Raw genomic sequence first — 24,301 nt, forward strand, 5'->3', positions numbered from 1 at the left:
GTTACTTTGCTGAGCTTCTTACAAAAGTAACTCTGTCTCCAGAAACAGATCCATTAGGAGGTGCCAAGATTTCAACTTTCTCTGGTGAACTTTCACACATCACCATTGCCTGAGACAAAGTAAAACCACCATCTGATTTTGCATCTGGTAAGAGGAACATGCTTCACCAAGCCACTGACCACTGTTCTTGGGGCTCCAACATCTACTTCATCTACATACAAAGAATCTGTATCAGGGTGTTTTCTGGCAGTCATGAGACACCCAGTTCAAAGATCCAGGTGGGGAAACATCAACAGGCTTAGAGTCAGCTACTGGTTGCTGTTTTTCTCCTTTTTCCTTTTCAGTTTTCTCTTTCATCTTTTCTTCTTCTCCTCCTCCTCTTTTATTTGCTCTTTAGCACCAGAAGATATGGTTGTTATTGGTATAGATTGTATCTCATTTTCGGAAACTGTGGAATCAGCTTTTAGTGGAGTACCAGATGGAAATGGTATTTTACTCCATTTTGAATTTCTGCCTTAATTAGCTCATTTCAATCCTTCAATTTTTCTTCAATTTAGCATTTTCAACTCTAAGTTTCTTCTCTTCTCTCAAAGTTGTCTGCAAAATTGCTTTCTCCTTAATTAGAACAATTTGCTGCTTAAGATATTCAATAATTTGATCTGCTTCTGCACCTTTCTGCTACAATCACTTCAGAACAGCATCACTGGTTGCCATTTTTGCCAAGAAATGGTAGAAAATCATGTGTCAGTGGACTGAGGCACCTCAGCAGCCTCAGCTGGGAGCAGGTAAGGAGTGCCTCCCCTCAGTTCTTAGTATTTCCTTGGAGCCCTCATTTAAAGTTTATTGATTTAGTCTACCCTCTCATTTTATGAACTTAACAAAAAATTATGAACAAATATTATGTGTCTAGCTAGCACTGTACTAAGTTTAGAGAAAGTGTGCTTAGTCACTCAATCCTGTCTGACTCTTTGTGACTCTATGGACTGTAGCCCACCAGGCTCCTCTGTCCATGGGGGTTCTCCAGGCAAGAATACTGGACTGGGTTGCTGTGCCCTCCTCCAGGGGATCTTCCCAACCCAGGGATCAACCCCAGGTCTCCCACATCGCAGGCAAATTGTTTACGTCTGAGCCACTAGGGAAGCCCAAGAATACTGGATGGGGTGGTCCATCCATTCTCCAGGGGATCTTCCCAACCCAGGGATCAACCCCAGGTCTCCCACATCGCAGGCAAATTGTTTACGTCTGAGCCACTAGGGAAGCCCAAGAATACTGGATGGGGTGGTCCATCCATTCTCCAGGGGATCTTCCCAACCCAGGAATCGAACCAGGGTCTCCTGCATTGCAGGTGGATTCTTTACCAGCTCAGCTACCAGGGAAGCCCTTAGGAAGAAGACTGGGCCTAAAATATGGGTATGCTCTGGTCCCTGGTTTATCAGGGAAGACAGATGATTACAGCACAATAGTGAATTCAGTGATACAGAATTACCTGTGATACTTGCAGCCATGGAACTGGGGCTCTCTAATTCAGTCTGGGGGCAATGAGTGCAAGCCTGAGTCTCTATGACTGGGCCAATTAGCTAGGAGGGCAGTTAAAACTTGGAACGGTGTGGGGAAGAGTATAATATAGACTGAAGAATGGAGTGGGTAAGTAGCTAGAGGTGTATTCTGGAAGCTACTAGTCATTTTATGTAATAGTTCAGTGGGAACTGATGAAGAGGCCTAAGCCCTCCCTGTCTTGAAATTGGAAGTAAGGTGTCGTCACTTAAGGCCTTAAGGTACGGAAACAAAGAGGTCAAATTTATTTCAGATTGCCAATAGGGACAATGACCTTGATGAGAACTAGTAGAGAGGTAGGAAGACAAGCCAGGAGAGTCAAGAGCAGTAGCTCTCTGATAAGAGAACATGAGAGCAGAGGCAAGTCTGGGAGGAAAAGGATGCATTCGTGTTGAGGTTCCAGGTGCAGAGGTCCTGCATGATCAGATGGGTATCTAAGGGGAAAAGCCTAAGTGGTTAGGACTCCAAGCTTTTACTGCTGACAGTGCAGGTTTAACCCCTTGTCAGGGAACTAAGACCCTGCAAGCCACTTAGTGCAGCCAAAAAATAAAAATAAAAAAGAGATGTGGGAAGATTAGTTTAAGAGATCAGTTTAAATTAGTTTAAGAGATTGCTTAAACTAATTTTGCTTCTCATTTTCTTATTCTCTGTATACTAAACAAATTACTTTTATAAATGGGAAAATGCATAAAGCCTGTTGATTTATCTTCCAAACTTTGCTCTTTAACCCATCTGGCAGCATACCATGTAATATCCTACATTTTCACTAACAATACTATGCAGCCACTAAAAATCATGACTGCAAAAGAAAAATGCAACAATTTACCAGTTTTCTTACACTAACTTTACAATCTGGTTTAGTTGGACTCTCTGTAGATACAGTAAGACAGAAAAATCTCTTATGAATAAAGTGTTCACAGCATGTTAAGTGCTTTCTTGAATGGAGTAATCATAGGCACTCCTAATGTTCTGTCACCATTGATGGTAGAACAAATGCAAACCTGAAATATCTAGCCCAGTGTCTCCTCAGAAATGTAACTCACAAGTGTGTCTGAGAAGTTTCAGGCTTTTCTGACATAGCCTGGGAATGATGAATTTTGCCTAAAAACAGAAAGGAAAAGTTGGGTGGGTTTCATTTGAACTTCCTTGCCACAACAAATAGATCATACTCTGTGATTACTATCATCTAGCAGATTGATAGCTGACCTTAATGGAACACACATACTCAAAAGCTATCAATGAACATTTGCCACTTTTAATTCATTAGAGGAAAAGAACCATGCTCATTTCAGTAACTTATTTTCATTATGTTCAAAGCAACTTACATTTAATAAATTTAGTATTACCAGCTTTTTTTTAATAAAAAAAACCATTAAGAAACTGAAGTATAATTTACAATGTTGTGTTAGTTTCAAGTGTACAATAGATTGAGTTATACATATACATTATGTATATATACTTTTTCAAATTATTTTCCATTATAGGTTGTTATAACCTATTGAATATACTTCCTGGTGCTTTACAGGTCATTATTTCTCTCTTTTACGTGTGTATATGTTAGACACCTAATTTACTCTCTCCTCCCTTCCCCTTTGGTAACCATGTTTGTTTTCTATGTCTGTGGGTCTATTTGTTTTGCAAATAAGTTCATTTGTATCACCTTTTCAGATTCCACTTATAAATAACTTCACCTAATAGGATAATTTCCAGGTCCATCCACGTTGCTGCAAACAGCGTTATTTCATTCTTTTTATGGCACTCCAGTGTTCTTGCCTGGAGAATCCCAGGGACGGGGGCGCCTGGTGGGCTTCTGTCTATGGGGTCGCAGAGTCAGACACAACTGAAGCGACTTAGCAGCAGCAGCAGCAGTATTCCATGTATATATATATATCACATCTTTATTCATTCATCTATTAAGTCATTTAGGTTGCTTCCATGTCTTGGCTATTGTAAACAATGCTGCGCTGAGTATTGGGATACAGGTGTCTTTGCAAATTAGTTTCCTCCTTCAGCTTATTCTAATCCATAAAGGCACAGTGTAATCAAGGCTATACACTGTTAACATGCCAGCGATATCTATTTCTAGCAATGTGTTGCACTTCTCAGTTATCAAGATATAAACAGGCTACTTGGGTGAGGAGAGTCTGATTTATCTCAAGTTTTCAACAGAATAATTTCCCCCAGTACTAGTTCAATATATTAACTTTGCTTTCTAGATCATAGGTGGGGATAAATGTGTTAGACTCTGCAGATTTCAAAGAAGGCAGGTAGAATCTCTGTCAGGAAAACGTAAGTAACCATTAAGCACCATAGTCAAAGTTTTAAAAAACTTGACCTGTAATCTGAATGGGTTCACCTTCTAATGAAGAGAAACTGGCTAGTACACACAATACAGTCTTTATTTGGGAAACATAATGCCAACTTGAAGACACTATCAAAAAAATAAAAAGTAATGAGAATAAATTAAAAAAAATCACACACTACATTTTTATGTGAAATCTCATTTTTTACTCAGAAACACTATGGATGTTTAGGGAATGAATCAAAAAAACGCATACAGGGAATCAGACCAAAATTGTCCAAAGGTTAAGTCTATTTCAAGTAGAAAACAAAGACAATTTCAGTTGAACTTTGAACATTATGTGGGGGTTTAGAGGTACCAACCTGTGCTGACAGAAACTCCTCTTAGAGCCCTCTGAAATCTACAGTTCCACGTCCACAAATTCAACCAAATGTGGATCATGAAGTACTGTAATATTTATTGCATATAGTAATACTGCATAAAAGTGGACTCACACAGTTCAAACCCTTGTTGTTCAAAGGTCAATTGTATAACTTGAAAAGACCGGTGTGGTGTTCTCAACTGTGCCTGATCATACCCAAGGGACTCCTTACAGTCCAAGACTCACTTTTTCCATTCTGGGTCACTGGGTGGCAGGTTTGGACTGGGGACCAAGAATTTGTATTTTAAGCACCTCAAGTGGTTCTAATAACCAGGAAGGTTGGGGAAACAGTGATTAAGGGGCTGGGGGGAGGAACAGCAGCAACATCAGTCACCACAGCTCCCATCCCCATACTCAATGACTGCCCATCAAACTACCTGAGAATGAGAACACTCAACTGAAATTGAGGAATTGTCCATAGAACACTGTTTATTTCAAGTCCAAAACACAAAATTAATCATTTTTCTTAACAGACTGCATAATTTTTACTGCATCAATATTTAGGGTTTCTCTATTCACAAGTGTAGATTTACTTAACTTTAGGCTGAAATGATTCATTATATATATATATCTCAATATCAATTTACTCCAGAGGACACGTACTTTTAACAAATCTGTTTAGAAAATATTTTACATAAAAACACACAAAGCATTACCAACACTCTTCAGTTGTTGCAACCAGCCTTCAGCAAAGATTTGGCTGAAACTCATCATTTTCTACAAAACATTCCAAGACTGAGTACAATAGAATGTAGTATTTTACATACTTTAGCTTATTATTGCAATTAAAACTTCCTCTTTCTTTGATGGCTTCTGCATATATTATACTCATACAGCAGGAGAATTCTTTTCTCTAACTGGTGACATTAAATAAAATAGTCTTTTTGGGTATAACTTGTCTCCAATTAAGAACCTAAACAGTCATGATATGATGAAATCAAATAATAGACATATATAGGGCTTTTTAGTTAAGAGCATTTTCAAACAACAGAATTTAAAACCTATCAGTATAATATCCTTTATTGTTTTGTGTTCAGTAACTACCACCTGAAGTGCTATTACTTCTAGTATAATCAGTTGGCATCAAAATATAAAGTAAAAATATGTACATTTTAATATATCAATTCTTACCTGAATAATCTCAGATCTCTTGAGAATGTTCCACAAAGTGGAATTTCTTCCTAAAGTTACAGTGAATGTGGTACAATGTGTACAACTTGGTTAACCAGTGTCTGCCTTTCATTCCAAGATTTTTCCTTATCTTGAATCAAATACACAACCTTGACTACCATATTATAATGCACTGGTTTACAGTTTGTATATAAAGTCCAACTCAAGCTTATTTTGGTTTATTGTACATGCTTTATTAAAACGGTACGGGTATTTACAGTATCTGCAGAGTCCCTTCCAAGGCGCTCTCACACACACTCAGACACACCCACACAACATCCATACTACAGCCCCATGCACCCACACCAGTGAGATGTGAGAGTCAAGACTCTTAAAATTAGGCAGCTGTTAGGGGACAGAGTTGATTTGTTTTTCAATTTTTTTTTTTTGAAAAGAGAAAAGCATGGGGGAATGCATTTGGCCATTATAATGCTAATGAAGTTTGTGTATATTAACATATATATGGCAGTAACACTGAATATTCCTTTTACATTCTATATACACAGAATGACATCAAGGTTTTACAGTCAACAGAATATTCCAATTTCAGTCTCAATGCTGCTTTGTAGTGACTTCAGAATTCACATAGGGGCTTTCCCTAAAAATAATTCAAGTCTATGTAAGTGAAATAAGGCACAATTAATATTGATTTGATCTAGGGGAAGGAAAGGGATAAAAACTAGTTTCAAATGATCTTGCTGTTGGGGAATTAGCTTTGACTTAAATCCACCTGAAATCCATTCTTCTAATTTCCAAAGATTTCTTAGAAACAAAGGTTTTCTTCTTTTCCCTGACAAAATCCAAAAAGAAAAGCTTGGGATTCACATTTACCATTTTAATGTTTCAGTAGCCTTAACTACTTAAAATTGATGGACACCCTCACCTCTCCTGCCCAGGTCTCCTCTCTTCCTCACTGCTAAAACAAAAACACAGCACATGAAATAGGAATTCCTTGCTGTGTTTTTTAAGAGATTTCAAAAAAATCTCTTATACACTCAAGTAGCAAATACATATCAGGTTGTCTTTGATTTAAAAAAAAGGAAAGAAAAAAAGGAGAAAGTAATCTTGTGACTCTCTTGCTCTTTAAAAATATCCCTGTCTCCTTCTTTCAGGATGAAGCCCCACCAGACATTACAAATAACTGCAACAAATGAGTCTGGCAGCATACATAATGTCTAGTATTCAAATCTTCATAGTGAGACTCATGTAGCTTGTACAATCGGTTGAATGTTTTTTGCAGCAGGTGAACCAAACCCAAAGATGCTGGACATTCTGTGAAAGGGAGTAAGAATTGCAGTTCTGAAGGCCCCTGACTTTGGTTGTTTACAAAGTTCAATCCTGTTTATTGTGATCCTTGGTATCTTCTTCATCTGTATATTCTGACGGTTCTTCCCCTGGTTTTAGGAGTCTGCCTACATAATCATATTTTTCTGAAAGATACATCAAAAGAAAATCAGTAGCAATCAAATTTGTTTCATGATTCCATTATACAGCAGGGAAGGTGTATGCTTCTTTTAGTCATAGAGAATAAGGTAAGTTTTCCCTATCGTTTACCTTGTCCAGTCTTTTTATACTCATGTAAGGCTTGAACAAAAGAAAACAGGATCAGGGAATTTATAAAGCTTTGGACTTGTGCTTTGGAGGAGAGTGTTTCATACAACCAGTTCTTAATCAAGGACACTGCCTCAGAATCACTTGGAGATATTTTAAAAATATATGTGAGTCCAGGACCCATGCCAGACTCTTGGAATAAGTCTGATGACATGTACTCTGAAACTGGTTTACCTCTAATGTGCACTGAGTCTCAGAGCAGATCTTTAAATTTAATAACCCAAAGTAACTGTAATTATTGTAATTAAATAAGGTAGCAACACAGGGCATTTCCAACAGTGAGAAGATCTTAAAAAAGTTAATGGTGACTTTCCTGGGGCTGAAGAAGTAGGGAGAAGAATATGAGATGGAAAATCACATGGAAAGTAAATCCAACCTGGACATATTCTTGGGGAGAAAATGTGACACATGTAGTAGTCCCTAAGAAAACAAACCAAACGAACAGATGAAAATTCACTTGTTACTTATTATCTTGTGTTCTTCGAGGTCCCGATATATGACTCTCGGTATATTATTTTTCTTCCTCCTATTAAACTCTCTTCTTAGATGTGACATCACTTGTTTTTATGTTACCATGTGTTTAATTTAGAACACTGTTATGCCCATTGTTATGTTCATGTAATATTTAGTCATTTCTTGGTCAGGATTCTGAACTGAGTTTAAGTCAATTAACTGACAAATCAAGAGGATGAAATAGGAGGACTGCTTGGTTCAGCAGAACCAGTACAAGTGCCAAGAAGCCAGAAGAGATATTTCAAGAGATCCGTAAGTCACATAAGCAGCAGTCCAGAGTGTTCACTGAGGCAGTGAAAACTGATGTCACAAGCACATAATGAAGGAGAATGACATTTTTCCTTTATGATTTGAAGTTAAGATCAATTAAATCATGTAAAAAATAAAGTAATATGCAGTATCAGTAATCAATTCAGTTTTAAATATAAACCTGTTTAAAAAACCTCTATCTCAATGAACAAGCCTTATAAGACTAAACATGTCACAAGTTTTGTAAATTTTATAGTTCGTAACAAGTGAATTTTAAAATATGGATTTTATTAACAATAAGCACATGTAACAATTGTTTTGACAGTTAGCTATGCTTATCATCAAATAATGAGGGCAATGCAAACAGATAGCATCCTTAGACTCTTAAGGAGTAATGGAATGGTATGTACTTTCTTTGGCCATAAAATTAGTATTTGTAAAGAACCCAACAAAATGAAGGTACCTTTAAACTGCATTTCCCATTCTCGAACACTCTCCATTTGTACAGCATTCAAATCTGAGAGATCATCATATTCATCTTTAAGTGCATCTTTATCTAGGCAAAATGTTGCCAGTCCTCTGGAGGCATCCCTACCAGCAAATATTCCATATGGACCCGCTGGGGAAAAAAAAGAAATTATTTAGATTATCTAAAAATATTTTAGAATGTCTCAAAGGAAAATGTCAAATAAAAGAAACCTCATGACTCTTATCTGGTACTCAGCCTTGATTTCAAAACATGCAGACACTAAACAGGATAATGAGAAGAAATTTCTTAGAAATCTACCTTTTGACCAAAGTAACATTTTTCACTGAAAATTTAGATTTCAGTTACTTCAAATATTAAAAAAAAACTTTATTTAAAGATGAAGACTGTGAGGTATTAGAGAGAAGAGGAAACTTAGAAGAGTTAGGTTTGGAAGCCAGTTTTCTTGAGGGGAAACGATGCCTTATTGATTACTGTTAATTACTTGTGGCATCTAAAAATAATCAACAGAACATTGGCTGGATATATATATATGGCTAAAAGGACACAAAATAATTAGTGTAAAGAATCAGGAACCACCTTGTCTAGGGAGGAATGGCTACCAGAAGCAAGTCATTCCCAAAGTGTGTCCTTGAGAGCAGCAACTCTCTTGCACATCTCTATACCTTCAATGCTTACCACAGTGCCTGACATAAAGTAGGAACAAAATAAACACATACTAACAGACAAAAATCCAAACAACCGAATGTTCTATATCAAGAATTTGCTTACATAAATCATAGGTCATTACTTTAATGAAATAGTACATAGCTATAAAAAGAATGAGGTAACTCTGTATGTACAGATGCACAAAGAAGTCTATGATATAGTAACTGAAAAAAGCAATTAGATTACACAGTATGATTCATTTTATTTTTTATTCATTTTTGGCTGCACTGTATGGCATGTGGGAACTTAAGTTCCTGGACCAGAGATCCAACCTGTGCCCCCTGCAGCATAGTCTTAATCACTGGGCCATCAGAGAAGTCCATAGTATGACCTCCTTTGAACTAAAAAAAGATATACACATATGCACATTTAACCTGTATTTGTATATGCACGAAAAAAGCACCAGGAAGAATACAAACCAAGTACTTAACAGTAGCAATGTTTCTGGGGAATGGAGAGGAGAAGTTTTACTTCATTTAATTGGTTAAGCCTGGCTACTTACTTATTTTTGGCCATGCCACAGCTTGTGGGATCTTAGGTTCCCTGAACACGGATTGAACCTGGGCCCTCGGCAGTTAAGAGTCCTAGCCACTGGACTGCCAGAGGATTCCCAAGTCTGGCTATTTAAAAAACAATTTTTATAATATAAATCTTTTAAGAGTTAATTTTTTCTTCATCTTAGTTTGTAGAACAGACCATGTAGATTTCCCTGTTTAAAACGTTTTAAGAAGCAGAAAGTGAAGAGGAACTAAAAAGCCTCTTGATGAAAGTGAAAGAGCAGAGTGAAAAAGTTGGCTTAAAGCTCAACATTCAGAAAATGAAGATTATGGCATCTGGTCCCATCACTTCAAGGGAAATAGATGGGGAAACAGTGGAAACAGTGTCAGACTTTATTTTTCTGGGCTCCAAAATCACTGCAGATGGTGACTGCAGCCATGAAATTAAAAGACGCTTACTCCTTGGAAGGAAAGTTATGTCCAACCTAGATAGCACATTCAAAAGCAGAGATACCACTTTGCCAACAAAGGTCCATATAGTCAAGGCTATGGTTTTTCCAGTAGTCATGTGTGGATATGAGAGTTGGACTGTGAAGAAAGCTGCGTGCTGAAGAATGGATGCTTTTGAACTGTGGTGTTGGAGAAGACTCTTGAGAGTTCCTTGGACTGCAAGGAGATCCCACCAGTCCATTCTAAAGGAGATTAGCCCTGGGTGATCTTTGGAAGGAATGATGCTAAAGCTGAAACTCCAGTACTTTGGCTACCTCATGCGAAGAGCTGACTCATTGGAAAAGACTCTGATGCTGGGAGGGATTGGGGGCAGGAGGAGAAGGGGACGACAGAGGATGAGATGGCTGGATGGCATCACTGACCCGATGGACGTAAGTCTGAGTGAACTCCGGGAGTGGGTGATGGACAGGGAGGCCTGGCGTGCTGCAATTCATGGGGTCGCAGAGTCGGACACGACTGAGCAACTGAACTGAACTGAAGAATTATGTGCTAATAAATAAAATTTACAAAATACATTATTTTATATATAAAAATTTCTTTCCTGAGTCTGAAAAGTTATCAATACATGACAAAAGAAATGTAGAGAAAACAGTTTAAAAATCCAATTTGCTGGCTTAACTATTATGAGTCACAGAGTGGTCAGTGAAAAAGCTTACTGTCCATTTAACAGAGTAAAGTATTTTCGAATGAGCAGTACACAGTACAAAAAAAGGAAATTCCCTGATTTTTAAATGAGTAAAATAATTATACCCATATTCATACTTGAAAGCATTTAGGAAATTGAAGGTTATGTGTCAGAAAGCATTTATACCTTTAAGAAGAAAATTCAAAAATTTCTAAACATTTATGAACCTTAGTTTGAACTACAGTGAGCAGTGCACCATAAAGCTCACTGGGTTACTTAGGAAAACTAATAAGTTTTAGGAATGAGTTAGGAAAATTCATTCCCTAAAAGTTTATTGCATGGAACAAAAAAGGAGCCTTAGCAATAAATTTAAGGACCAGTATTAGGCAATAATATATTAACACAAAAATAAAGGTAATACTTCCAGTAAAGTACTTTTTTATCCTGCTTTCCCATTCTTAAGTACTTTCCATATTGCTCCTTAATATTAGGTGACTACCACAATTCTCATTTAATGGTTATGTATTTTCTCACTGAATGGATATACCTATTAATTAATATAAACCTATTAATATAAACTTAGGCTACCATTTTCTATTTCTAAATTTGTCTTCTATATAAGAAAATGGGACATTACTTACAACTGGTCAATATTGGTAACTTTCAAACACTACCCATCATCTCAACTGACATTCAAAAAGGTATTTATTTAAATGTTTAAGAAATTTAATACTATGTACAGAGTAAATAGTAAATAGTAGTAAATTTCTATTTACAAAGTAAAATCTGAAGTTCTTTAATTGGAGTTAATTGATTTGGAGAAACATTACTTTCTTTTTTAAAATTTAAGTATAGTTAATTTACAATGCTGAGTTAGTTTCAAGTGTACAGCAAAGTAATTCTTTAAAAAATGTGATTTTTAAAAAGTATATATATTTTAGATTCTTTCCCATTATAGGTTATTGCAAGATATTGAGTCTAATTCCTTGTGCTATACTAGGTGCTTGGTTACCTTTTTTTAATATTGTGCTTGTACTTAGTTGCTCAGTCATATCTGACTCTTTGTGACCCCATGGACTGTAGCTCGCCAGGCTCCTCTGTCCATGGGATTCTCCAGGGGATCTTCCCAACCCAGGGATCGAACCTGGGTCTCCTGTATTGCAGGCAGTGAGCTACCAGGAAGCTTTTATATAGTAGTGTATATACATTAAGCCCGAATTCCTAATTTATTCTCCCCTCATCCCCTTTGGTAACCAGAAATTTGTTTTCTATGTCTTGTATTTATTAGTAAGTCATTTGTATCATTTTTAAAGATTTCACATATAAGTGATATCATATGATATTTCTGACTTACTTCATTTATGATAATCTCCAGGTCCAATCATATTGCTGCAAATGACATTATTTCTTCTTCTTCTTTTTTAATGAGAAATGTTAACGTTTGCTTTTTTGACCAAGCCATGTGGCTTCCAAGACCCCAACCAGGGCCTGAACCCAGCGCCAGCAGTGAAAGCACTGAGTCCTAACCACTGGACTGCCAGGGAATTCCTAACATTAACTTTTTTTTTGTTTGTTTTGTTTTTGTTTTTAAAATTTTCTTTGACCTGCTTCTCTCTTTTTTTTTTTAATTTTATTTTATTTTTAAACTTTACATAATTGTATTAGTTTTGCCAAATATCAAAATGAATCCATCACAGGTATACTTTTAAAACTAAGCAAGTTAAAAAAAAGAAAACCCAACACTAAAATTAAGAGAGAACAGTCCTGAGGGAAAGAAAAGTGGTCCGCCTTAAAGCAGTTTAGTTTTTCTGTGGTATAACTCCACGTGGCAATGGCTGTTTTCAAGACATGGGGGAAAAAAAAAAAATACATATATATATATAAAAACACTAATATTTTCTTAAGAAACAATAATGACCAAAAAAATCTTAATGCTGACTGGACCAATGCTTACAAACTTAGAACAGTGATGAGTCAAACACAAAAGAAAAAATAAAACTGATTAAGGCTATAAAAAACTATAAGTAGAAAATAAGAATTTCAACTTTTTGAAGAATTTCCTTGCAATCTCACTTCCTTCTCATAGTATTGCAAAGTAGAAGGGATAATTTTGCCCTCCCTTCTTGGCAGATGAAAAGATGCAAAGTTATTCAATGACTTGCCTAAAATTACTAACAGAATCAACCACTTTTCCAACTACACCAAACACAGTACATCTTGAGAAAACACAGAGGACCCACAAACCCAAAGATGAAATGACAACCCTGAAAACTGGAGCATTTCACTAATCACAAAATTTCAGGGGAATGGCTATTTTAAAATACCTCTTAAAATGGAAGAACATTAACCACAAAAAGCTGTAGAAATCAACAGCTTTTCTTAGCATTATGTTACATAATATTTACCTGCTTGGTCTACAACATTCAATCTACTTGAGGATACTTCATCAAGCTTAAACACATCCAAATGGTAAAAAGGAGAGATGAAAAGATGATCACTATAAAAACAGAAGTCATAAGAACCTCCATCTTTGAGTATATGGATAACATACCAGTGTATTCTTTAGTAAAATTTTCTGCCAACTTCCCTAAGAGGGAATGCTGTTTTTTGGTTTCACTAACTTAAGAGTGAACTACAGGCAACAGTTAATAATGCAAGCCTAATCCTAGACAAAATGATGTTCTGTTAATTATTGAAAAGAATGACTTCTCCACATATTTCAAATTTCCCACAGGAAGCATTTAACTTCTGAAAAGGTCTTTTTGAAAATAGTTTTATTTTTCCTGTAAGATCAAAAAGAATGTAGTATTAAGACTAAGAACTAGAGTTGGAAAAGGATGACCTGCTGAGAAAAGAGGATTTGAGGTCCAGTTAAAGTATATTCCTCTGCATCCCTAACACAATCAGAATCATATCTGAGAGTTCAGTAATACCTTCCCTTTCCACTACCCCCTTATATAATTGACCTAAATATTATGATTCTAACATTTTGGTGACTACTCTTGGCTATCCATAATACTATAACAACAGAGAGCTACCTAAGGAAAGCACATTTAAAATGCTCTTAGGTCTTTTGGTATGGTATAATTTATAAAAAAAATTAAAAGGCTAGCTTATATAAACTAATCAGATTGTTTTAACTATTAAGGTTCATTTAAACATTAACATTTCAGTAATAATAAGAGAATTAAACTCTTGCCTTCTAAAACTAAAATATAATGCTGATACAAAACTAGATTTACTATTTCAAGAATATTCTTGCTACAAAAAATGAACCCAATTATTTAGCCAAGACAGACTCTTTAAAATGTATTTATAAAACAAATATTCTAGGACATTATTTTACAGATAAATCTTACTTCTATGATACTGTTAAATATACCAAAATGACATTATACTAGTTAGAATCCAGATTTCATTAATAGTTTTAAGAGGTAACACAACTTATGATACAGATTTTTATAAAGTTCAAAAATCAATAAATCTACCAATTATTGCATCCTGAAACTGCTATCATACAATCAAATATAATGGAGTGACATATTTTTGAAAAGGGAACAACATATGGTTATTGTAAAACACTAATTTAATGAGCAAAAAACTCCAGGAGAAAGTAAACATCTAAAATACGTAAGAGATAATTTTCTACTAGGGTGATTATGTATCTATTAATACATTAGTATTTATGAAGAGAAGAAAATTCCAGAAGGAATATTTTAGTTATTTTCATGGTATAAAAACCATAGCATGCAGAGACAAACTTTAATTCATTAAAAGTTAAACAGCCTAGTTTTCTGACATGTTTTGACAATAGTCTTCTGCGATTATTAAAGCAAGTTAAAAAAAAAAAAATCTAATAATACTTGGTATAGGGCTTCCCAGGTGGCTCAGTGGTAAAGTATACACCTGCCAATGTAGAAAATTCAGGAGATGGAGGTTCGATCCCTGGGTCAGGAAGATCCTTGGAGAAGGGAATGGCAACCCACTCCAGTATTCTTGCCTGGAAAATCCCACGGACAGAAAAGCTGGAAGGCTACATTCCATAGGGTTGCAAAGAGTCAGACACAACTGAGCACATATGCACAGAGTAATTTATTCCAAATATGGTTATAATGGACCTGGGAACAAATCAAACCATATATAAAAGTGATTAAATGAAATCCAACTAATAGTCTTTTTTATATTTGGTTCTAGGAACTCCCAGGACTTTTAGAGGGAAGGCAGCATGGTAAAACTGGAAGAATACCTCTTCCAAGCCAAGATACTTGGGTTCGAGGCCACACCCTACATTTGAGGCAAATTTTACATGCCTAAAATTGTGGAGGTCAAACTAGATAATCTCTTAACTGCAAGTATCAGGGAAGAAAAACTATAAATGGTGTTGCAATAACTGAATAGCCCTCTGTAAGAAAACAAAAACAAAAGTTGATGCTTACTTCACATCTTAAATAAATTCTGAATGTAACTAACCAAAATTCACTGAGAAAGAGAGAAATATAAATTAAAATAATATTGAAATACTATTTTAACTTCTCAGATTGACAAAGACCAAAAAATTTTATATGACATTTTTGGCAAGAGAGTGAGAAATAGGCATTTTCATGTGAGTGTAAATTGGTCCAACATCTCTGGAGGGCAATTTAGAAAGAAGTATCCAAATTAAAAATGTCCATAACCTAAGACTCAGTAGTCTTACTTCTAGTAATTTATTTAATAATTATCATTTTAGTAACATTTTGAAATGATATGTACATGATACCATGCTTCCCAGGTGGCTCAGTAGGTAAAGAATCTGCCTGCAATGCAGAAGGCGCTAGCAGACATGGGTTTGTTCCCTGGGTAAGGAAGTTCCCCTGCAGGAGGAAATGGCAACCCACTCTAGTATTCTTGCCTGGAGAATCCCATGGACAGAGGGGCCTGGTGGGCTATTGTCTATAGGATCACAAAGAGCTGGACATGACTAAAGCGAGAGCATGCATGCATGTATAACATGCAAGAGACTAGAAACAAATATTCATTAAAAGTGGACTATTAAATGATATATTCATAACAGAATTACACACACATTCCAAAAATCAAAAGTTCTTTCCAAACTGATACAGAAGGCTCTCAATATATTAAAATATTGTTAAAGGTTTGCATTGTTAAAGTAAAAACTAAGTTCATGGCATCCAGTCCCATCACTCCATGGCAAATAGATGGGGAAACAATGGAAATAGTGACAGACTGTGTTTTTGGGCTCCAAAATCACTGCAGGTGGCCACTGCAGCCATGAAATTAATAGATGTTTGCTCCTTGGAAGAAAAGTTATGACCAACCTAGACAGCATATTAAAAAGCAGAGACATTACTTTGTCAATAAAGGTCCGTCTGGTCAAGGCTATTGTTTTTCCAGTAGTCATGTATGGATGTGAGAGTTGGACTATAAAAAAAGCTGAGCGCCGAAGAATTGATGCTTTTGAACTGTGGTGTTGGAGAAGACTCTTACAAGTCCCTTGGACTGCAAGGAGATCTGACCAGTTGGGACTGATGTTGAAGCTGAAACTCCAATACTTTGGCTACCTGATTCGAAGAGCTGACTCATTTGAAAAGACCCTGATGCTGGGAAAGACTGAAGGCAGGAGAAGGGGACAACAGAGATGAGATGGTTGGATGGCATCACTGACTCAATGGACATGAGTTTGAGTAAATTCCGCGAGTTGGTGATGGACAGAGAGGCTTCTGCTGCAGTCCATGGGGTGGCAGAGTTGGGACACGACTGAACTGGAACTGGATCTGTACTATAATTCCTGAGTGAGGGCAGATAGAAACTGGTTTTTTTTTTTTTATTAGTGACAAAACTATAGGACATACCTCACTAAAATGAAAACTGAACTCTGAACAAAAGTATGAGATATAAGAAATGACAGTGAATAAAGAAAATGGTAACTCTATTGCTAAATTTAAATGAAAATTGGCTATTTAAAAAAAGTTTATTATTCAGTTTGAGGGTAGTGTTTAAAAAATTACCTACAGTAAAACTCTAATAGAAATAACATAAAATGGAGTGGGGAGGGACTAGAGTTAAAGCTTTCTAACCAAGGCCACAACGTATGGCTGTGTGCAACTCCAGGGGGCACCACTCACATTTGTCTACATGATTGTTTTATATATTTAATATGAAGAAATACCGTCAAATGGCAGTAAAGTGTTTTAAAGTGACAGTTCTAATTTGTACAAAAATGTTTGGTTAACATTCATATATTGTTCAGAGTGAAAGTGCCTATAGAAAAAAATTTAAGGAAAAGACTCTTGTCACCAAAAGAATACAAATAGAATGCATCCAAATTAGCAGGGAGATATGAAACAAAAACAGACTCCCAAATATAGAGAACAGACTTCTAGATTCCAAGGGATGGGTGGAGTGGGGGTGGCAGAGATTGGGAGTTTGGGATGAGCAGATACAAACTAGTATATAGAGAATGGATAAACAAAAGGTACTACTATATAGCACTGGGAACTATATTTGATACCCTGTGAGAAACCACAAAGGAAAAGAATATGAAAAATAATGTATGTATGTATGTAACTGAAACACTTTGCTGTACAGTAGAAATTAATACAACTGTAAATCAACTATACTAAAATGAAATAACAAAAATCTGTAGGGGAGAAAAAGTGGAATAAAAAAATGCACCTAAGAAACAATCGGAGAAGGCAATGGCACCCCACTCCAGTACTCTTGCCTGGAAAATCCCATGGATGGAGGAGCCTGGTAGGCTGCAGTCCATGGGGTCGCTAAGAGTCAGACATGACTGGGCGACTTCACTTTTCACTTTCATGCATCGGAGAAGGAAATGGCAACCCACTCCAGTGCTCTTGCCTGGAGAATCCCAGGGACAGGGAGCCTGGTGGGCTGCCGTCTATGGGGTCACACAGAGTTGGACACGACTGAAGTGACTTAGCAGCAGCAGCAGCAAGAAACAATGGTGGGAAAGAAGGCAAAGAAAAGTTGACAGATAAATTACTAAATAAGATAGTAGAAATAAATCTAAATATGCGAGTAGTGACAAAAAATATAAACTGAGAAATATGCAGATGATACCACCCTTATGGCAGAAAGTGAAGAGGAACTAAAAAGCCTCTTGATGAAGGTCAAAGAGGAGAGTGAAAAAGTTGGCTTAAAACTCAACATTCAGAAAACGAAGATCATGGCATCCGGTCCCATCACTTCATGGGAAATAGATGGGGAAACAGTGTCAGACTTTATTTTTTTGGGCTCCAAAATCACTGCAGATGGAGACTGCAGCCATGAAATTAAAAGACGCTTACTCCTTGGAAGGAAAGTTATGACCAACCTAGAGAGCATATTGAAAAGCAGAGACATGATTTTGCCAACAAAGGTCCGTCTAGTCAAGGCTACGGTTTTTCCAGTGGTCATGTATGGATGTGAGAGTTGGACTGTGAAGAAAGCTGAGCGCCAAAGAATTGATGCTTTTGAACTGTGGTGTTGGAAAGACTCTTGAAGAGTCCCTTGGACTGCAAGGAGATCCAACCAGTCCATTCTGAAGGAGATCAGCCCTGGGATTTCTTTGGAAGGAATGATGCTAAAGCTGAAACTCCAGTACTTTGGCCACCTCATGCGAAGAGTTGACTCACTGGAAAAAGACTCTGATGCTGGGAGGGATTGGGGGCAGGAGGAGAAGGGGACAACAGAGGACGAGATGGCTGGATGGCATCACCGACTCAATGGACGTGAGTCTGAGTGAACTCCGGGAGTTGGTGATGGACAGGGAGGCCTGGCATGCTGCGATTCATGGGGTTGCAAAGAATTGGATACGACTGAGCGACTGAACTGAACTGAAGTTGTTAAAAGACAGTATTGGCATTAAATTTAACTTTAAAAAATCCAGCTATGTTGTTTATAAAGAAAAAATAAAAGATTGCTTAAAAGGATGGAAAAAGAACTGCTGAGGTAATACTTATCAAATGAAGCCTGAAGTCAAATCTGAAAATCAGTAAGGTGATAAGGATGTTTCTTCCTCTGATTAACATGGTATCAGTTCTAGATCTAGTGCTTCAGTTCAGTTTCAAAACAATGATACTCCCAATCTTTGTAAGGCTGGTTCCTTCAGGTTTTTGTTTAAGTATCAATCCCCACTTTCTTGACAAACCAACATAAATAAGTACTTCTCTTTACCATCTAATGCTAATAAATAAAGTCCTTTATTATAATCATGTATTGAATGATTGTTTATTATCTGTCTTTCTTAACAGAACATAAACTCCATGAGGGCTGGGAAGTACAAGTTTTGAGGACTCAGAATTACTCAAAACATTTACCTAGGCAAGTGTGATGAAATCCAGGTAACTCCCTCTCAGAACTGATCTTGAGACAAAATGCTGCCTCTTGTACAGCAGTTATTTAGTGATGTATCTCACAAGTATGTGGGGGATGAGTGACCTATGCCACATGGTTTAAAGAACTATGAAAAGAACTTAAAACGGGCTACCTCCAGATGTTAATCTACTCCTTTCCTTCAACCTGAATAACATCTTCTGGTCTCATACATGCTTTAAGCTATCCTTTTATACTCTGTTAGTATTTAATACAATTCCCTCTTTGATTAAAAACAACGGAATGATGTTGAACTCAGAGGGGCCAACCAACTAGGTACTGTAGAAATTACTAGTAAAGGGAATTCCCTGCCAAGCTGGTGGTTATGACTTTGAACTTCCAATACAGGGGGTGGGTCTGATCCCTGGTTGGGGAACTAAGATCCTATGAACCACATGGCACAGCCAAAAAAAAAAAAGAAAGAAAGAAAAGAAATTAGTATAAATTTGAGCAGAGTATCAAAATTCATCAGAAAACTTAGCTGGTCCTTTTATCTAATTGGTAGGTAATGAATGTGCATAGTAGGCATTAGACCTAACACAGACCCAGTTGGCTTCAAAACAAAAGACTAGGATGAAAGTTGGGTAGTGTCAATAGGACATTCATGAAAGAATATGTTTGTCTATATGTTGCAACTCTTGCTTCAGCTGCAATTTTGCAAACTACAAATAAAATTAACATGTGAATATGAAGTTAAAAAAGGAGGAAGAACACATAAAAGGTGTATGAACTCCTTTTCCCCATCTCCTAAATATTAGGCATCTCATGGGGTTACTTCTTACAAGCTTCTTTTTATTTCCAGTGGAATTTAAATGGTATGTTGGAGAAATTACAGTTTTGTTATATATCAAAGAATACTCTACATGGAATAAGGGGGAAGCTATGTATCTTAATAACAGAAATGTGAATAAACTATTATAAACTATAACGGTATAATTTCTTGCCATTCTAAAGAATAAAAAAACACAATGTTTTGCTAGAATCCCACTGCAGAAATATTATACCAAATTATTAATAATTATTAATATTTAAAATGATAGATCAGTCTTCCTCATCTATTATGATGCTGCTACTGCTGCTAAGTCGCTTCAGTCCTGTCCAACTCCGTGCAACCCCATTGACGGAAGCCCACCAGGCTCCCCCGTCCCTGGGATTCTCCAGGCAAGAACACTGGAGTGGGTTGCCATTTCCTTCTCCAATGCGAGAAAGTGAAAAGTGAAAGGGAAGTCGCTCAGTCATGTTTGGACTCTTTGCGACCCCATGGACTACAGCCTACCAGGCTCCTCCATCCATGGGATTTTCCAGGCAAGAGTACTGGAGTGGGGTGCCATTGCCTTCTCTGATTATGATGCTGGAAACATGAAATTATATTATGCTGTGATACAGTAGGAAGGAAGCATAGCCTGTGAAGCCAGTTAGACTGTGTTTGATTTCTAGCTTGGCCATTTACTAGATACGTGATTTTGGGCAAAACCTCTGAGTTTCAAGTTTCCACATTTGTAAAATGGGAACATTACCTATCTCCTAGAGCTGTCTGGAAATTAAACGATAATAACCCCCAAATGGGAGTTTCCTCCTCCTTCTACCCTAACCTCTAGAATCAATGCTATTGAATAGAACTCGATGGGAAGATGGAAATGCTCTATAAAGTGCACTGTTTGGGCACTTGAAATATGGCTAATATGGAGAAACTCTATTCATGTGGCTTGTGGCTACCATACTGAACAGCACAACATAAAGCCATGAAAGTGTGTTTTTCTGAGGCTTTAAATCCTTATGGGAACCAGGAGAGGGTATAAAAATAACAACAGATTCTCTATATAAGTTTATCTCAGAATGCAGTTTATCTGAAATAGAGTAGACAGGCTTTGTGGTCAAATATATCCGGATTTGAATACCATGTCTGTGTGATCCAAGCCAATCTACCCCAAATTCCTAAACCTCGAGCTGTCTGTCATAAGGATAGGAATGTTCACTAACCTCACTGAAGCATTGTGGAGATGACAAATTAATAGATTTGATGTAGTAGCTGCTTAACAAATCTGTTTCCTTTCTCCTCCCATATTCTTTCTTATATGATCACTTTCCTCACACACTGGCCAAGTGCCCGAACTGTTACTAAACTTAATATTGACAAATGTAGTTAATGCCAATTGTTTCCCAATGTCTGTTTACTCCACTAAACTGCCAACATTTAAGTTTTTAAGAACTCAAACTTTATAAATTATGACTAAAAATAAAAATAACTTCAACACAGAAAAAGCCTCACAAATAATCTTTTAACTCTAAAACCATTATTGAGAACTGGGAGTGGATATTGGTTAGACTCCCTAAACTCGTTCTTTCAAGCTACGAAGTCTCATATAAGGATTTTTACTTCTGAATTACTCTGCTACAAAATTCCTTAATTGATTTGAGGATGCAAAAAATTAAAATAAAAACTCAATTTGTTTTATAGCCCGAAATTTTGCTTCAAGACTTCTGGGAAATGTTAGATATCCTCTTAATGTGAAATACATTCCAAATCCATAAACTGATCTGGCTAACTTTAAGGTTTCTTTCAATAAAAAAATATTCCAAATATCTGTTTAGGTTGTTCAAAACTACTTAGAATCAAATAATGGGGTATCGCTCTGCCTATTCATCAGGAAGGACCTGGAAATCAGTGAAAGCTAACCTAAAACTGAGTCCTCTGTTGTCATCTGAGGAGAACCCCCTCACTGGCTTAAGCCACACAAAGGCTATCTGTATTATAACTATAACTCTCATCTTAATTTAAAAATTTCTGTTGCAGAACATTTGCCACTGGGTGCTGCCAAATTGTGTCCATGGCTGTCTCTCTTAGCTATTTTCAGATAGTGGCAAGGCATTAATGTGTGAGGACTGATAGGCTTCTTTGCAGTAACACTTGGTTGCTTCACTGTCCGTTTAGATAGGGGCTACAAAAGCAGTGTTTTTAGTTTGGGTAAGTTCTGTATTAAAAACCTAAACCTGTACACAATTTCTAATCACTGAATACATAATAACTGTGTAAATTCTTGATTTAAAAAGAAATTAACTAATTTGGTCTGTTCCTTTAAATATTGTCCTTTGGCCCCACTGTCTTACCCACATTCGCTTAAGTAAACAAAAATGTATTAACTGTTTCAGCTGATATGAGTGGGTAGACATCTGGTTTTCATTTTTATACCAGAAGCAAGTACTTTATAAGCTATCTGTGACTTGGCTGGATTGAATGTAAATATATACACAAAATACAAGCAACTAAGAAACAGTTCAACACGTTTGTTGTTACCGGGTGTACAATCTCCCATTTCTCTTCTCTAATCCAATTAACAAACAACAAACCAAAACACTTCTAAAATATCTTCCATCCACTAAGCACATAAATCGTAAGTGTACAGTTGCAGGTGTCAATAAACATCATGGACTAACAGATTAGAGGAAACCAACTTTTTAGATTTGCCAACCCCTTGACTTTAAGACTTGGATGTCCTCTTTCAACTAACAGGTCACTATAGGTCTCTAATTTTTTTTACTTTTATTGTAGTAACTCCTTAAAAGCTCAGAATAACTACACAACCAGCATGTACAATGTTGCTCAATTTTATGGCATGCCAACAGGTTTCATGAGTCTGAACTGAAATGTCTGCTATAACTACACTGTTAAAGAAGGGTTTCTAAACCAACCACCTTACATACACAGTTCTCTGAAAGTAAAGCTTTAGAAACATTTAACTTGCAGAACTGGTGCATGGTGATATGAATTTATAGTTGTTTATAAATTTCTTTCTCCTCAGTGAAAACAAAGTAAGTGATAACGTGTATTTGAATACTTGCCTTCCTGCTACAAAAAAAGAAAAAGAAACTGGACAAGCACGCCTGCTGGGTATATGAGTTCCACCTCCCAAACTCGGGGCGAATAACCTCGCCATTATTTATTAGGATCTGCATTTTGATCAGCCTCATCTCACATATACTGTTAATCTTGGAAAGCATCTTTGTATCAAAACCGGTTTAAAAAAAAAAAAAAACAGTCAAGGTGCTGCATATGGGACCGGATTTAATAGATTCTAGAAGGCTGGGACTTGGAACTACGTGTACTTAAACGTGGCCTTATGGGGAGTAGTGGATAAGCGCTCTGTGGCGCGCACACAACACACACACACAAGTAAAGAAAGTTGTGAATTACAGGGTCTAAAACTTTAGGTCCCTACTTCAGAAATCTTCCTTCTTTCCTGCCCCTGACGACTCCAGAAATCAGAAAGCTCAGTAAAGGCTGAGGGCCAGCGTGACTGGCGACAACTAAAAGGATTTCGAAAAATTCAGCCCAAGAAAAGGCTGAGAGGAGAAATGGGATAGGAAAAAGATGAAAACTCAGTGTCGCTTGGGCGACACTGGGATCCGAATCGGAGGGGTAAACATCGGTGGGGCCCGCGGCTGGGGCGTGTGGGGGGCGGGCCGTCTCAGGTGCTGCGGATACGGCTCGGGGGTCCAGATGTCGAGAAGGCTGGCAACTAACCCTGTGCCCAGGGGCCTCCCCATCAGAAGGGGGTCGAGCTTGAGCTGCAGGGGGTCCTCACCCTCCCCTTCCAACTCCTCCTCACCCGGGCCGTAGAACTTGCTGCCTTTGGTCACGTCGAAGACTTTCCCATTGACCGCAAGCAGGATGCGCGGGTTGCGAGACCCGTCGTACTGGCGCAGCTGCTCCAAGCTGAAGTCCCGCTTCTTCATACGAGGCAAAGAGGCAGCGGGGCTCTCTTCGCCCGCTCCGGCCCCGGCGCCCAGACCCCGCCGCCCCCAGCGCACCCACAGCCGGTAGGCCCCCAGCAACACCAGCGCCACCAGCGCCACGTTCAGCAGCATCTCCCCGCCCCCCGTCAGAAGCGCCAACGCCGTTGCCAAGCAGCTGCCCCCTTCTGCTGCCGCTCCCGCGCCGCCCGGGCTCTCGCTACTACCGTCGCTGCTGCTCTCGCTGCCACTCCCCAGGGTGCCTAAATTCACGTCCCCATCACCCGCCGCCATCACTGCCCGCCAGCGCCTTCCTCCTCCTCCCCGCCCCCTGCCCTCCCCAACCCCACGGCCGGCCCCGCCCATATGGGGCTTCCTAGCCAATAACGTGGGGGTAGGGGGCGGAGTCAGGCCGGCTCCCGATTGGGTGTTTACGCGGTAACGTAGTCTTGGATCTCTCCCTCTCCCTTCGTTTTGCTGGCCGCGCTCGCGTGCGACGCCCCGCCCACCTCGCCCCACACTTCCCTGCTCTCGCCTGTCTCCTCCT

The 24,301-nt window shown here is 37.9% G+C and overlaps 1 protein-coding gene and 1 pseudogene across 1 annotated transcript; both read right to left on the reverse strand.

The window, feature by feature from the left end:
• Position 1: 1 nt before the first annotated feature.
• On the reverse strand, positions 2-717 carry LOC102268774 (aminoacyl tRNA synthase complex-interacting multifunctional protein 1 pseudogene; annotated as a pseudogene).
• Positions 718-5,075: 4,358 nt separating this feature from the next.
• PGRMC2 (progesterone receptor membrane component 2) lies at positions 5,076-24,070 on the reverse strand. The gene is made up of 3 exons (XM_005909051.3): positions 23,631-24,070; positions 8,284-8,439; positions 5,076-6,877 (listed from the first exon to the last, which is right to left on the reverse strand). The coding sequence occupies exons 1-3, from the start codon at positions 24,046-24,048 to the stop codon at positions 6,780-6,782; spliced, it is 672 nt and encodes a 223-aa protein (XP_005909113.2). The 5' UTR covers positions 24,049-24,070; the 3' UTR covers positions 5,076-6,779.
• Between the last annotated feature and the right edge of the window lie 231 nt (positions 24,071-24,301).

The sequence above is a fragment of the Bos mutus genome, chromosome 17, assembly GCF_027580195.1.
Source record: "Bos mutus isolate GX-2022 chromosome 17, NWIPB_WYAK_1.1, whole genome shotgun sequence".
NCBI classification, from domain to species: domain Eukaryota; kingdom Metazoa; phylum Chordata; class Mammalia; order Artiodactyla; family Bovidae; genus Bos; species Bos mutus.

What these genes read in the sequence shown, in the direction of transcription:
- PGRMC2 (XM_005909051.3), bottom strand. Translation starts at nt 24,048, where the DNA reads ATGGCGGCGGGTGATGGGGACGTGAATTTAGGCACCCTGGGGAGTGGC. An exon ending in CAGCAAGTTCTACGGCCCGG is followed by an intron (nt 8,440 to 23,630) that starts GTGAGGAGGAGT and finishes TTTTTTCCCCAG; the next exon opens with CGGGTCCATATGGAATATTT. An exon ending in ATGGGAAATGCAGTTTAAAG is followed by an intron (nt 6,878 to 8,283) that starts GTACCTTCATTT and finishes TGTATCTTTCAG; the next exon opens with AAAAATATGATTATGTAGGC.